The 14,637-nt window shown below is 42.7% G+C and overlaps 1 protein-coding gene across 3 annotated transcripts in view; it reads left to right on the forward strand.

The window, feature by feature from the left end:
- Positions 1-14,637, forward strand: part of ARAP2 (ArfGAP with RhoGAP domain, ankyrin repeat and PH domain 2) — a 609,403-nt gene that overhangs the window by 108,398 nt on the left and 486,368 nt on the right. For all 3 annotated transcript variants that reach the window (XR_013272356.1, XM_077477663.1, XM_077477664.1), the window contains exon 9: positions 1,758-1,930. Coding sequence is in view for 2 of the 3 variants with exons in the window: in XM_077477663.1 (XP_077333789.1) it covers positions 1,758-1,930 (173 nt within the window). In the remaining variant the exon portion in view is untranslated. The remainder of the gene's footprint in view (positions 1-1,757; positions 1,931-14,637) is intronic.

The raw sequence follows: 14,637 nt of genomic DNA on the forward strand, positions 1-14,637 counted from the left end.
ACCCACTGCTTCAGACGCCAACACACTACACAAGGCCGCCGCGTTGGCGGCCTTATATAGTGTGGGGCGTGCACTACACAGCCTGAGCTATGATTGGCCACAGGCATCCTGCCTGTGGCCAATCATGGCTCTCCTCGCTGCTGGCGCTGCGATTGGCCAAGCATGCGGGGTCACAGTGCATGCTTGGCCAATCATGAGCCAGCAATGCACTGCGCCATCGCAGTGCATTGTGGGCCGTGAGCACCACACGAATTTGGCGCGAACGCACCAAAATGTTTGGACTTCGCCGAACGGACGAACAGCCAATGTTCGAGTCGAACGCATGTTCGACTCGAACACGAAGCTCATCCCTAGTAAATAGTGGCGGCCGGCGGCATTGATATGTAGATCATGCCCCCCTGAGGTCATATCCACAGTCATTTCTAGTAACCAATCAACAAGCAGAAATAATGTGCTGTAACCTCTAGCAACTAATCAGTGAGCCATAATGTGTGCTGTAACCTCTAGCAACCAGTCAGTGAGCAGCAATGATACACTGTAACCTTTGGCAACCAATCGCAATAGCTGCCTAATCTGATTCAGTAAACTGATTTTGAGTCTAGCTGCTATTTATTGTATGTCTCAGACCAGGTGGAGAGCGAAACTGCATGGGGGGCAAGAAAAGTTTTGCCCAGGGTCCAGAGACTAGAGACACAAGCAATTCTGGGACTCCCAGCAAGGTGGATTCTTTAACAAAAAGCGATTTTATTTTACCAAAAATATGTAGAAGAATATGTATCAGCCTAAACTGAGGAAAAACATTTTTTTAATATATTTTTGAGGGATATTTATTATAGCAAAATGTAAAAAATAATGCGTTTTTTTCAAAATTATCGCTCTTTCTTTGTTTATAGCGCAAAAAATAAAAGCCGCAGGGGCGATCAAATACCACCAAAAGAAAGCTCTATTTGTGGGAAAAAAGGATGTAAATTTTGTTTGGGAGCCACGTCGCATGACTGCGCAATTGTCAGTTAAAGCGACGCAGTGCCGAATCGCAAAAAGTGCTCTGGTCAGGAAGGGAGTAAATTCTTCCGGGGGTATAGTGGTTAAAGAAAACCTGTCATGAGAGAATTGTGTAAGGTGCCATTGCTGGCTTTGTGTTCTGAAAATGCTTGTTACCTGGCTGTCATTCTGATTATTTTACTTCTGTACTTGCTCAGTCAGTAACTTCTGGAACTGGTACAAAGATAAAGATTTCTTATGCCACGTACACACGATCGGAATTCCAGCCAGAAAAAGACAGATGAGAGCTTTTCATCGGAAAATGCGACCGTGTGTATGCTCCATTGGAATTTAGCTGTCCGAATTTCCGCCAGCCAAAAACAGATAGCATGTTCTCAATTTTCCAGACGGAAAAACTTTCTATCGGTAATTCCGATCGTGTGTATGCAATTCCGACACGCCAAAAATCACGCATGCTCAGATTCAACTACGAGACAGAAGCTATTGGCTATTGAACTTTCTTTTTCTAGTCACGTCGTACGTGTTGTACATCACCACGTTATAAATGATCGGAATTTGATGTGACCATGTGTAGGCAAGACAGCTTGAGCCGAATTCCGTCGGAATTCTGTTGGGAAAACCAGAGCTTTTTCCGACGAGAATTCCGATCGTGTGTACGCGGCATTACATTTCTGTGACTTTCATTTCCTACATGCTTATTCTAGGTTTAGTTTGATTCTGTATAAAAGTGACTGTTAATTTGTGTTCTTTCTCAGCACTCAGACATGATTGGCTAACCGTACTAGACCAGGCGATGAAAACACAAGCCAACAAGAGTCCTAGGCCCAGTGATGGTGACAAAAGTGGATACCTTGAACTGAAAGGATATAAAATAAAAATATTTACTGTGATAGATGGAAGTAAATTATGCCTGAGTAAAAGTAAACAGGTATGTACAAGTTCGTTGCTTTTGTTTTTTGTTTTGTTTTTATGGTGTTTACAATGATTAACAGACTACAATGGTTGGTAAAAAAGCGAACGATAAAAGATAGAAAATAGAACAAGGACCAATGGCAGTTAAAGCTTTGACAGATCTACAATTTCTGATTGTTCATTTATTGTGTTCTGAGATTTTAGAATAAACTGTACATAAAATACAACATAGAATTTTAAGAAGCATTTAACCAATGGCATAAATGTTCTCTACATAATTGCTTTTTTAACTCTATCTGTTTAATAGATGTAGTGCCCGCTTCCGGTTGGGTTGCTAGATAAATTTCGTTTTTGGCTCCATTGTAGTTAACAGAGTAGATATGTGCATGACGAAAACATTTGTTTTGTTTCGTTTAGATTTGTTAATCTAATTATTTTGTTTTGTTACATTTGGTTGATTCGTTCAATACATATTCAGAATTTGTTTTATGTCTTTTTGACATTTTCTTCGAATTTTACAGATTCTTTCAGATCCTAAACGTTTGAATTGATAAATTTTAAATCAGTCAAATCAAAAACTGTTAGATTTTATTTTTTTGAATGTGGCAAAGTGAACAAACAAAAGAAAATCTTCATCAAATGATTGCAAGGACTCTTTAAATGACCTTAACAAAAACAGCATTATTTCAAAATGGTACTCTAATAGCACACACAGTCTTTGATTTCAGAAATATGTCTACAGTCGAATTCGACTAGTGTTCGATGTAAAATTCAATTCAAGTTTCAATTTGTATTTTGGGAATTCAAACAAATTTTGTCTCATTATTTGGAGCATTACGTAAATCTTGTTTATACTGTTATTCTGGTATTCGGGTATATCCGAATCTCTGAATAACGATTTTACAAAAACAAAGAACCAACATGATGGATTATCACGGTACCATTGAGGAATTCATACAAAATATTTAATAATAAATTTATTTTACAAAATTAGATACATAGAAAAAATGTGTAAAATCACTAGAATGTTCTCTTGAGGTTCAACATTGGTAGTTACAGTATATGTCAAAAATATGGTTGACGCGTTTCACAAAATAGCTTCCTCTGAACCAATTACTTATTGACTCGTAACCAGAGAGTTATGTTTTCGATGTATCTAATTTTGTAAAATAAATTTATTATAAAGTATTATGTGTATGAATTCCTCAATGGTACCGTGATAATCTGCCATGTTGATTCTTTGTTTTTGTAATTTCTATCTAGGATGAGGTACCCCCATAGCCTTTCTGTTTACATTTTTTTATCTATATCTCTGAATAACAAAAAATTGTCTGAATATTTATTTGGAATGAAACAAACCGTACATGTCTAGAATGGAGTAGTGATTGATTGTGTAAGGTCTGTTCAGGGTTTCCTAAGCTGAGAGTTTGATTATTCCCACCTGCCTCAGAAAGAATCTTCCAGGACTCTGCATAGAACTCTGAGATATAAATGATCAGTTGAATGTTTATTAAGCTCCAGCCAATACCTGGTGGCTGGGGAGGTGATAAATATGCAGAAGACCTGAACAAAGTGTTCTTTCTCTCAAGGGAGGGTTTCAGTCTCTTAGGGGGCCGTTGCCTCTGGGTAACAGCCAGATAGACAAGAAATTGCAGTCTGGACCTTAGCAGCTGCTAAGATGTCTTAGTGCCTAAGGAAGATTGCCTGAGTATTACATCTACTGGATAGCACTTCACTGATATCTTGGGTCTGAAAAATAATCTTTTTATCTCCCTCACTGAAGATCTTCCTGTTGATGCTTGGTGTCAGACAGTTCCTGGGACATTGCGTAAAAACCTTGCTGTGGACTGTTAGTTCGGCAAGTGCCAGAAGGGAACTAAGTGCCAGAGGATGCTATATGGACTGGGGCTGCTCTGATCGAGTTGTAGATATACTGGCCAATCACTGGTTACCTCCAAGAAAATATGCTAATAGATAATTAGTAAGAAGTTTGTCCTTCCCTTATTGCTATTGATCATTGTTGAGTATCCTGTGACCCTAAAGAATTGTACCCCTCTCCTGTTCGAGTTCTGCATCAATAAACAATAAAAAAAACAGTAAAAAAATCACTAAATGGCGGACCGAGCCACTGTTCCGCCCAGCCTGTCACAATTCTGCCATTTAGGACCTGGCAGTCCCCCTCAGCCGTCGTCACCGCTGACATCCCCACAGGCTGCCATCGGCATCGGGAAGTAAACCAGTTCTGGATGAGGACGTAGCTGCCAAGTCAACTTTTTAAGTTAAGCAGCGGGTGATTGGTTGTTAGGCATTCCTAGCAACCAATCAAAAGCTGATTAACAAGAAAAGTTGTACAGCTCCTGTGCTCCATTCAGAACTGTCCTACCTCCTGATGTCAGCTCTAGACCTGCTGTGTCTGCCATGGGGATGGGGAGGAAGCCAAGGGTGATATATAAAGGAGCCAGGATAGGAATGTGAAGGGGGATGATATAAAAGGGGACTGAGAATACTAATGTATTAATGGGATTGTGAGGTGGAGGGTGAAGGATCTGGGGTTACGTTTACATCATTGCAACCTGCGTTGTGCATGTAGGCAGCTCATTCCTTTCAATGGACTGCCTTACATGCTGAAAGATAGAAAAAAAGAAGTCACTTTTTTGAAATACCGTCATTTCATGAACTTTGCTGTGGTTATGTGACTGCTAAACCCCTGTGTTGTTCCTTATCTCTCTGACTGACATGGCTGAGAAGGGGAGGAAGAGGGAAGCTTATATCTGTCAGTTGTATCTGTTGGTTAGGCATTTTTGTCTGAGCTCAGCATGCACACTAAGAAAGATTCTGACACACATATAAAATAATGCAGCTTCTGTGGGGATCCATTTCTGTTTCTATTCAATCTATTTCAATAATGGCTAAATAGCTTTATCTGAAGAGGGTCAGAAAAATAGTGGTATGAGGTGCACAGCAGGATCATTTCTTAGTGTAGCCCGGATGCTGGCCCTTTAAACTGCACAGCAGAACATCTTTCCTGGCTGTAGATCTGTACTTCTTCTTTGAAGGGACTGACCGTGCTCAGAGAATAGAGAGAAGTACTTTCATTGACCGGTGGACTTTAGCCCCATCCACTGGCACCAGGAATGAGAAAAAGTGTCCCTAGCATAGGTGCAGCGGTGGCCATTTTGGTTAAAACCTGAGGTAAACCAGAACTCTGATTGGCTGCAAGCTCTATATGGGTATATACAACTATACCTGCATATGGGTGGAACATGTAACGTGTTCCAAAGGCAAACTTTTTAAAAAAGTGTTAATTGGAGTTCAGCTTCAATTTGTTAGTCAAGTCCATCTAAATCTGCTGGTCTAACATTAAACTCTCCCCATGCTGATGATCCTGTCCATGGATGGCACCACTGCTCTTCCTCTGGAGTGGAAGCCACACTAAGGCCCCTTCTGCACAGGGCATGCTCCGTTGGAGTCCTCCCGCTCAGTGGGGATTCTGTCTGCTGATCCCCGCTGAGCAAGCAGATGGCTGATCCATTTCTGCTCCACCTATGCATAGTGGACACAGACACAGCCCACTCTCCTCTATGGGCAGTTGAATGTAAATGGACCCGACTGCCATCTGATCCGCCAGACAGATGGGGAACAGATTCCCATACATCTGTTTTTAGCAGATAGTAGGCTTGCACTGATACCCCTTTTTTAAGACTGAGTACAAGTACTGATACTTTTTTCAAGTACTCAGCGATACCGATTACCAATACTTTTTTGTCATGTGACAGTGGCACTAATATTCAGCACTGATGGTCACTGATAGGTGGCACTGATGGGCACTGATAGGCAGCACATATGGGCACTGATGGGGGGCACTGATAGGCAACACTTATGGGCAATTATAGGTGGCACTGATGGGAACTGATGGGCAGCACTGATGAGCAGGCACTGATGGGCACTGATAGGCGGCACTTATGGAAACTGATAGGCGGAACGTATGGGCAATGATAGGTGACACTAATGGGAACTGATGGGTGACACTGATAGACACTTTTTTGGGGGACTTACGGGCACTGATAGGTGGCATTCATGGGCAGCGCTTATGGGCAATGATAAGTGACACTGATGGGTGGCACTGATGGGCAGCACCGATTTACACTGAAAGGCATCATTGATTGGCAATTGGCAATGCATAATAATGAATGAGACAATATTTAAGTAAAGGCTTTTGCTAGCAAGACAAATGCTACAATGCCCATCTTGGTACACCTCAAGATGGGTGTTACAGTATTGTGTATCGGTATCAGTGCAACCCTAGCGGATAGGATCAAATCAGATGTCAGCGGGTCTCAACTGACACATGTCTGCTGACACCTGCTGCTTCATAGGGGAGATTGGAGAGCCCGATCGGGTCTGCCTGAAAAACTGACACGCGGACCTGATCAGTCCACTAGTATGAAAGGGGTTTAAGACTGTAAGTGTGTTACTGGCCAGATCACCAGTTTAAAATAAACAAGCAAAAAAATTTATAAAAATACAGCCACCACATCTAAGGACTGGTTAAATTTTTTGTTTTTTATTTAATACCGCTTTAAGACTTTGTGAAATTAAGCGGGCATGCGGGCAAAACGTGTTTTCTTATGCCGCGTACACACGATTAAACAATCAGGTGGAAAAGTCCGGCAAACTCAAGTCCGCCGGACAATTCCCCCGTGTGTAGCCTCCGGCAGACTTTTTTGACCCGAAAGTACGGCGGACTTAGAAAGTAGTTTTGCACTCCAATCTTCCCGCCGGACTCGCATTTCGGCGGACAATCCGGCCGTGAGTATGCCAGTCCATGTACTTTTGAAATGAACTGACTTTTCCCTCCCAGAGAAAAGTCCGCTCATTTCGAGCGGGTCTCCAGGTAGGCGGGGCCCGCAAAGGAGACGTCGCTGGCCCCGTCACCTGGTATGGACTCAAAGGGGAACCCCAATGCCTAAAAAATTGGTGTGGGGGTGCCCCCCAGGTCCACATCAGACCCTTGTCCGAGCACGCTACCCAGCCGGCCAGGAAAGGGGGAGACGAGCGAGCGCCCCCCCCCCTCCTGAGCCGTACCCACCCTATGTGAATGAGTATGGGGTACAATGTACCCCTACCCATTCACCTGTGAAAAAAAGTACAAAAAAAAACACAACACAAGGTAAAAATAGTTTATTGCACAGCTCCGGGGGTCTTCCGTCTTCGGGGGGTCTTCTCGCCGGACTCCTCCGCTATCTTCTTCTAGCTCTTTTGCTAGTGGAGGAGCCCGGCTTTCTTCCTCGCCGCCGCCCTTCTTCCGACTTCGGGGGTCTTGTCCCCCTCTTCGGTTCTTCTGTCACTGCTGTCGTCGTCGTCGCTGTCGCCGCCCCCGCCGCCGCCTTCTGTTCTTCTCTTCAGATCTTGACTCGTTGCTCCCTCCGCTCACAATGGCTCCGACGCGACGCGCAGAGACTTATATAGGGACATCACCGGATGATGTCCCCGCCCATTATGGTGTCACAGTCCCAGAGGATGCTGGGACTGTGACATCATAATAGGCGGGGACATCATCTGGTGATGTCCCTATATAAGTCGCCGTGCGCCTGGTCCCTGTCATTGTGAGCGGAGGGAGCGACGAGTCAAGATCTGAAGAGAAGAAGAGAAGAACAGAAGGCGGCGACAGCGGCTACAGCAGCGACAGCAGACCGGGCCACCGCCTGTAAAAGAGCTATAAGAAGGCACGGTGGCCCGGCAGAAGAACCGAAGAGGGGGACAAGACCCCCGAAGTCCAAAGAAGGAGTCTGACGAGAAGACTCCCCAAAGACAGAAGACCCCCGGAGCTGTGCAATAAACTATTTTTACCTTGTGTTTTTTTTTGTACTTTTTTCACAGGTGAATGGGTAGAGGTACATTGGCCGGGTAGCGTTCTCGGACAAGGGTCTGATGTGGACCTGGGGGGCCGTTGGGGTTCCCCTTTAAGTCCAAACCAGGTGGCGGGGCCAGCGACGTCTCCTTCGTGGGCCCCACCTACCTGGAGACCCGCTCGAAAATGAGTGGACTTTCCTCCGCGTGTGTGGGCGAGTCCGTTCATTTCAAAAGTAGGGTGGGTTAGTCTGCTGAAAAAGTGCCGTGTGTGGGCAAGCAGCCCGTTTGGACAGTCTGGCGGGAAGTCCGCCAGACTAAGTCCGCCGGATAGTCGGCTACGTGTGTACGCGGCATTAGCCTTAGCCACCTCTAGCAGATTTTTATAGCTATTTAGAGAGATTTGCCCTCACTTCCTACTGACAAAGTTTTTCCAGGCAGAAAGTGAGCAAAACTCCCCAACTCTCAACACAGACAGAAATAAAAAAAAATTTCTTTTGTAGAGAAGAATAAGATTAGATCCCCTTTTCAGATTTTAGTTTCTATCTGTCGCAGATTTTCTTCACATGCTGATGGCTAAATCAGGGGTTCTAATTCCTCCCCACTCAATCCAATAATAAATATATGACATGCACTTTAACCACTTAAGGACCGGAAGGATTTGCCTCCTTAATGACAATGCCATTTTTTGCGATACCACACTGCGTTGATTTGACTGACAGTTGCGCAGTTATGCGATGTTATACCCAAACGAAATTGACGTCCTTTTTCCCACAAATAGAGCTTTCTTTTGGTGGCATTTGATCACCTAATTTTGAAAAAGAAAAAACTTTTTTTTTTGACTTTTTGCTATAATACATATCCAAAAAAAAATATATATATATATATATATATATATATATATATATATATATATATATATAAATATATTCATCAGTTTAGGCTGATATATATTCTTCTATATATTTTTGGCAAAAAAAATTGCAATAGGTGTTTATTGATTCGTTTGCGCAAAAGTTATTGTGTCTACAATCTATGGCATAGATTTAGGGACTTTTTTTTTAAATTGTTTTTTCTGGTAATGGGGGCGATCTGCGATTTGTAGAAGGACTGCAACATTGTGGTGGACAAATCTGACCCCAAATGACACTTTTTGGGGACCGGCAACATTATTACTTTGACCAGTGCTATAAAAATGCACTGATCAATGTAAAAATTACACTAGCAGGGAAGGGGTTAACATTGGGGCGATCAAGGGGTTAACTGTGTTCCCTAGGTGTGTTCGAACTGGGGGGGGGGGCTGCTTGGGACATGACAGAAATCGCTGTTCCTGATCATAGGAACAGTAGATCTCTGACATGCCCCCTGTCAGAATTGGGATCCACCTTGTTTACAAAGGCAGATCCCCATTCTGCCTCTATATTAGGTGATCACGGGCCGCCAGTGGACATTGAGTCCACCCGACCCGCGGGCACGCTTCCACAGCATGCAGTGGGCGCGAGGGCATGCACCTGCAACTGCGCCTGCGCGAGCCACTGTACATTTGTGCAAGGGAACGAACTGACCTCAGTATAACTGCACCGGCTGGTCCTTAAGCGATTAAGCGTATTATTTTACTTATAAAATGTAGTTCAGAAAATAAGAACTGATGAAATGTTTTCACTTTAAAATGACATTTGAAGTGCAGGACACACAATTTTGCACTTCTTAAATCAGCTCTTCTGAACTTGTATATAATGATATGCACATGCTGTAGCTGAGAAGTCTTTTTGTTTTTTTGGAAAACCAATTAATCAGAAATGCTGGTCATTTATAGAGCTCTGTCTGCAGACCTGTAAAAGTTTCAGCATAGCTGTAGCCGATAACAAACGGACATTGCTTGACAGATTACACATAAAAGTGCTTGGGGAAATGGCCATCTGTCACAAAATCAATTCATATATAATGTAATATCTCTATGTACTCTTTTTTTATTTACTGTTAAAGATTTTCTAAATTAGGAGAGCTAAAATTAATGTGACACTGCACCAAAGTCGATATATCATGCAAGTCCCCTGAAACATCCAGAATCAGAAGTGATGTAGGGGCAAATACACTGTTGTGACTGTTACTATAGGACAGACCTAAAGATTTCAGTTCGGCACTTAAAGAGGATTTCCAGTTTTTTTACTGTAAATGGGAGCAGACAAAGGTTGGACGGGAGCGGTATGATTTGCATGTGAATGTTATGTTATGATATGATCAATGTATTGCACAGCAGTGACATAATCCCAAAAAATTAAATCTAAAAATATCGGTAATAACATTCTGAAATCTGTTAAAGAATTCCAGGTATGGATATTTTTACATATTTTCATTGGTCCAGCTTGGACAAATATAAATATGATTATACCAAACCAATGGATTCCCCCATGACACTGGAAATCACTGTAATGCTGCGTACACATGATCGGACTATCCGGCGGACTTGGTCCGGGGGACCAGAGTACGGCGGACAATCCGCCCATGTGTGGGCTCCGGCGGACTTTGAAAGAAGTCTTGACACCCGTCTGTGTGCTAGTCCGCGGGACCTTTGAAATGAACGGACTTGCCCACACACGGAGAAAAGTCTGTTCATTTTGAACGTGGCTCCAGGTAGACGGATCTATCGAAGCAAGGCAATGTTGCCGCCTCCATCGGCGAGATTGACACCTCGGTAGCCCCGTTACCTGGTATGGATTTAAAGGGGAACCCCTACACCGAAAAAACGGCTTGGGGGTCCCCCAAAGTCCATAGCAGACCCTTATCCGAGCATGCAACCCAGCCGGTCAGGAAAGGGGGTGGGGATGAGCGAACGCCCCCCTCCTGAACCGTACCAGGCCACGTGCCCTCAACATGGGGGGTGCCTTGGGGAAGGGGGGCCCTGTGGCCCCCTCACCCCAAAGCACTTTGTCCCCATGTTGATGAGGACAAAGGCCTCTTCCCGACAACCCTGGCCATTGGTTGTCAGGGGATGGCGGGCGGGGGGCTTATTGGAATCCAGGAGCCCCCTTCAATAAAGGGGGCCTCCAGATTCCGCCCCCACCCTATGTGAATGAGTATGGGGTATGATATACCCCTACCCATTCACCTGGGGGAAAAAGTGTACATAAAAAAATAAAACACAGGTTTTTAAAGTACTTTATTAGACAGCTTCAGGGGTCTTCTTCCGTATTCGGGGGTCTTCTCGCCAGGCTCCTCCTCTTTCTTCTGCTCTCTTGCTAGCTCTTTTACTAGCGGAGGAGCCCGGCTTTCTTCTTCTTCATCGCCGCTGTCCGGGCTTCTTCTTCCGTCTTCGGGGGTCTTCTCGCCAGGCTCCTCCGATATCTTCTGCTACCAGGTAACGGGGCTAGCGAGGTGTCAATCTCGCCGATGGAGGTGGCGACATTGACTTCCTTCGCTAGTTCCATCTACCTGGAGCCACGTTCAAAATGAAAAGACTTTTCTACGTGTGTGGGCAAGTCTGTTCATTTCAAAAGTCTGGTCCGCCGGACCTAGTCTGCCGGAACAGTCCGGTCGTGTGTGGGCAGGTCCGCTCATTCAGAAAGTCCAGCGGACCTCAGCTGCAAAGTCCGGTGGGTTGTCCACCGGACTAAGTCCACTGGATAGTCTGATTGTGTGTACGAGGCATAAGAGGCACCACTACGCCAATATCTTCACTAGCTCCCAATTTCAGTGCTGAGTTGCCAAGGTTGGACACTCAGCATGGGCGCCATTTAGAGAATGCTTTATTTTTACTAAAATAACCCAAAACAGGCGCTGATTGGACAAGGTGGACAGCACAGTGGCTAAGTGGTTAACACTGCTGAGCAGCACTAGGATTGTTGGTTTGAATCTCAACCACGCACAATCAACCCAGAGTTTGCATGTTCTTCCTGTGCTTGTGTGGGTTTCCTCCCACACTCCAAATGCATGCTGGTAGGTTAATTGGCTCCTGTCCAAATTGGCCCTAGTATGTATGAATGTGAGTTAAAGACCTTATATTATAAGGTTCTTAAAGGTAGGGACTGATGTGAATGTATTATAAATATGGAAAGTGCTGTGTAAATTGACAGCGCTATAGATTTACCTGTGGGGAAAAAAAAAGAGTGGTGCCCACCCCAGTGCAAGCAATCTCTGAATGACAGCTGGCTACCAATTCTTAGATTTCATGGCTTTCTTTTATTTTCATCTGGTGATCCTGCCAGGAAGTCTGTTGTTTTTCAAAAGATCAAGCTGTTCTGTAGAAGTAGAAGTTAGATGGTTGAAACATACTATTTAAAAGAGAAGTATGGACTATAGAAAAAAACAAGAAAACATTTACAGTATACATTGCATTGATCCGAAGCTGCATCTGTCCCCTGCTGGCTCAGCAGTGATAACTGAGCGATTAAACACCGCTGATTGCTTAGTTCCCCCTCTGCTCTGAGCAGAGAGCTGGTGACTGTCAGTCAGTGGCTCTTTGCTCTCCCCTCCAGCGCTCACTGGAGTGCTGAGCTGTGAAGGGGCAGGAGGGGCTGGCTCAGGCTTTCAGCGGATCACTGAGAGGCTGAGCCTGGTGCCTATCCAGGTACCTGAGTGGATCCTGATCATATGCTTTCGGCTGAAACCAGGTCACAGTAGTGCAGAACGTACTACACTTCTGTGACCTACAGATGAAGTACATCGCAAATAACTTTGGCTAAACTTCTCCTTTGGCATTGACAGGGGTGATACAATGATCAGCTTTTATACACTTATGTAAAACCTTTTTTCCCACTGGTTCTGCAACTGATTGTAAAGTGTTAGCTGGAGATTGGCTTCAATTTGTTTGTGTATGCAAATTTGCCAGTACTTCTAACACTCCCCTCCCCCAGACCGACAATGCTGCTATCCAAAGGTGTCTCTGTTGCTATTTGATCCAGAATGGAGGCACTTTAAATCAGGAGGTGTGTTACTGGCCAGATCATCAGGTAAAAACAGGAAGGAAAAAAAAAACTAAAATTTAAAACCAATGCAGCCACAACATCTAATGGTTGGTAAGCTGCAATATAGTACATTTTTTTGGGGGGGGTTTAATACCGCTTTACAATATCCAAACCTTGAATTCTTCCTGGATGTAAAACTAATTCATGAAATTTGTCCTAAGCACATATATCTGTAGTGTGTTCTTATCTCTCCCCAATGCTCTGAGTCCTGTGTCTTTCTGCTGTTCCATTCTTATTTATGTATGGACTATCTATCTATCTTATTTATCTATGGACTATCTTTCTATATTATTTATCTATGGACTATCTTTCTATATTATTTATCTATGGACTATCTTTCTATATTATTTATCTATGGACTATCTTTCTATCTATGTATCTATGGACTATCTATCTTATTTATCTATGGACTATCTATCTTATTTATCTATGGACTATCTTTCTATGTTATTTATCTATGGACTATCTATCTTATTTATCTATGGACTATCTTTCTATATTATTTATCTATGGACTATCTTTCTATGTTATTTATCTATTGTGTTCCTGCATTTGATACACATTTGAAATACATGCCAAAAGCAGGTCATCAGATTTCTGTTTAAGTCAATGAAGCGCTATGGAAGACCGCTCTCAGACTGGGTTTGACCTGCTTTGTGTTGCATTACTCTGAACGCAGTTGTCCTATTGCGATGCGTTTGCATTTAAGCTTGTAAAGCAGGCCAAGCACAGCTTTTTGCTATTTGAATGTTTATAATTACATCTGAATGCATGCTTGTGAGCGCAGACGTGCTCCAATGGAAAATGCAAAACCCATCGTTTGTCAGCGTCTTCCATATACACAAGCCTTAACACACACACTGCAAAGGGTGTTCATCCTTTAGTATATAATTTGTTGTTATTGGAAACCGCTCTTATTTTCCTTTTCATAAATCAGGGTGCTTTTCATAAATCAGCCAGCTTTTACACTGATTGATACAGGGCCATCTGTTGAGGAGCCATAAGTTTCAGCATACACCACCAGCATGCCAGCTTTTGCCTTCTTTGTTGGCAGAGATTCTGGGACATTTCGTTTTTCAATAGCTGGAAGTCTGCTCTTAGATTCCAGATTCTGATTGTTGTGCCAGTTTTACAGATAAAAGTTGAAATTTTCCGCAACGACCACTAGAGGGCAGTGTTGTCTTTAAAACCGACACAAAAGCCTTTCCTGCAATAACACTGAAAATTCACAAAGGGATGAGCTAATACTCTTCTTATATTGGCACTCACATCCATACTAGAACTACTCCCATTGTGATTTATAGAACTTTATTATGACTGCAGTGCTAAAACTTACCTAGTGTTAAAATAAGAACACATCACACTGAATTCTATTAACTCCAGTGCAGAAAAAGTGACTCCATGTAGCGTGTTTTGTTAAGATTTACTCAAACAGCTCTTGGGAAATTTAATTCACTGTGTGATTTTTGTGCATATGTGGTGTTCGGAGAAGTTTTCACACTTATTTTCATAAATATATGAGTGACATGCAGGTTTTTAGATTATATTATATGCATAAAGTCAATTAATGTTATAATTTGCTATGAGAACATACAATATATAATAGAAATATAATACAGTGTAGCTTTTATTATTATTAATAATAATAATAATAATAATAATAATAATAATAATAATAACAATCCTCATAATAACAATATTAATATTAATAATAATAATAATAATAATAATAATATTTTAATATTACTGTTGTTATCTCTCTACAACAACCAATCAAATGCAAACTTCCATATGCAGACTGGAATTTATTAGCACAGTCTTAAAAATGATGTAACAGGCTGTTATTTTTGTTTTATACACTTCTATTAATGAGGCTCAAACATATTGGTAGTAGCAATATAATAGCCCA

The sequence above is a fragment of the Lithobates pipiens genome, unplaced genomic scaffold (assembly GCF_037356315.1).
Source record: "Lithobates pipiens isolate NorthernLeopardFrog02 unplaced genomic scaffold, aLitPip1_a1.2 Scaffold_13, whole genome shotgun sequence".
Classification (NCBI taxonomy): domain Eukaryota; kingdom Metazoa; phylum Chordata; class Amphibia; order Anura; family Ranidae; genus Lithobates; species Lithobates pipiens.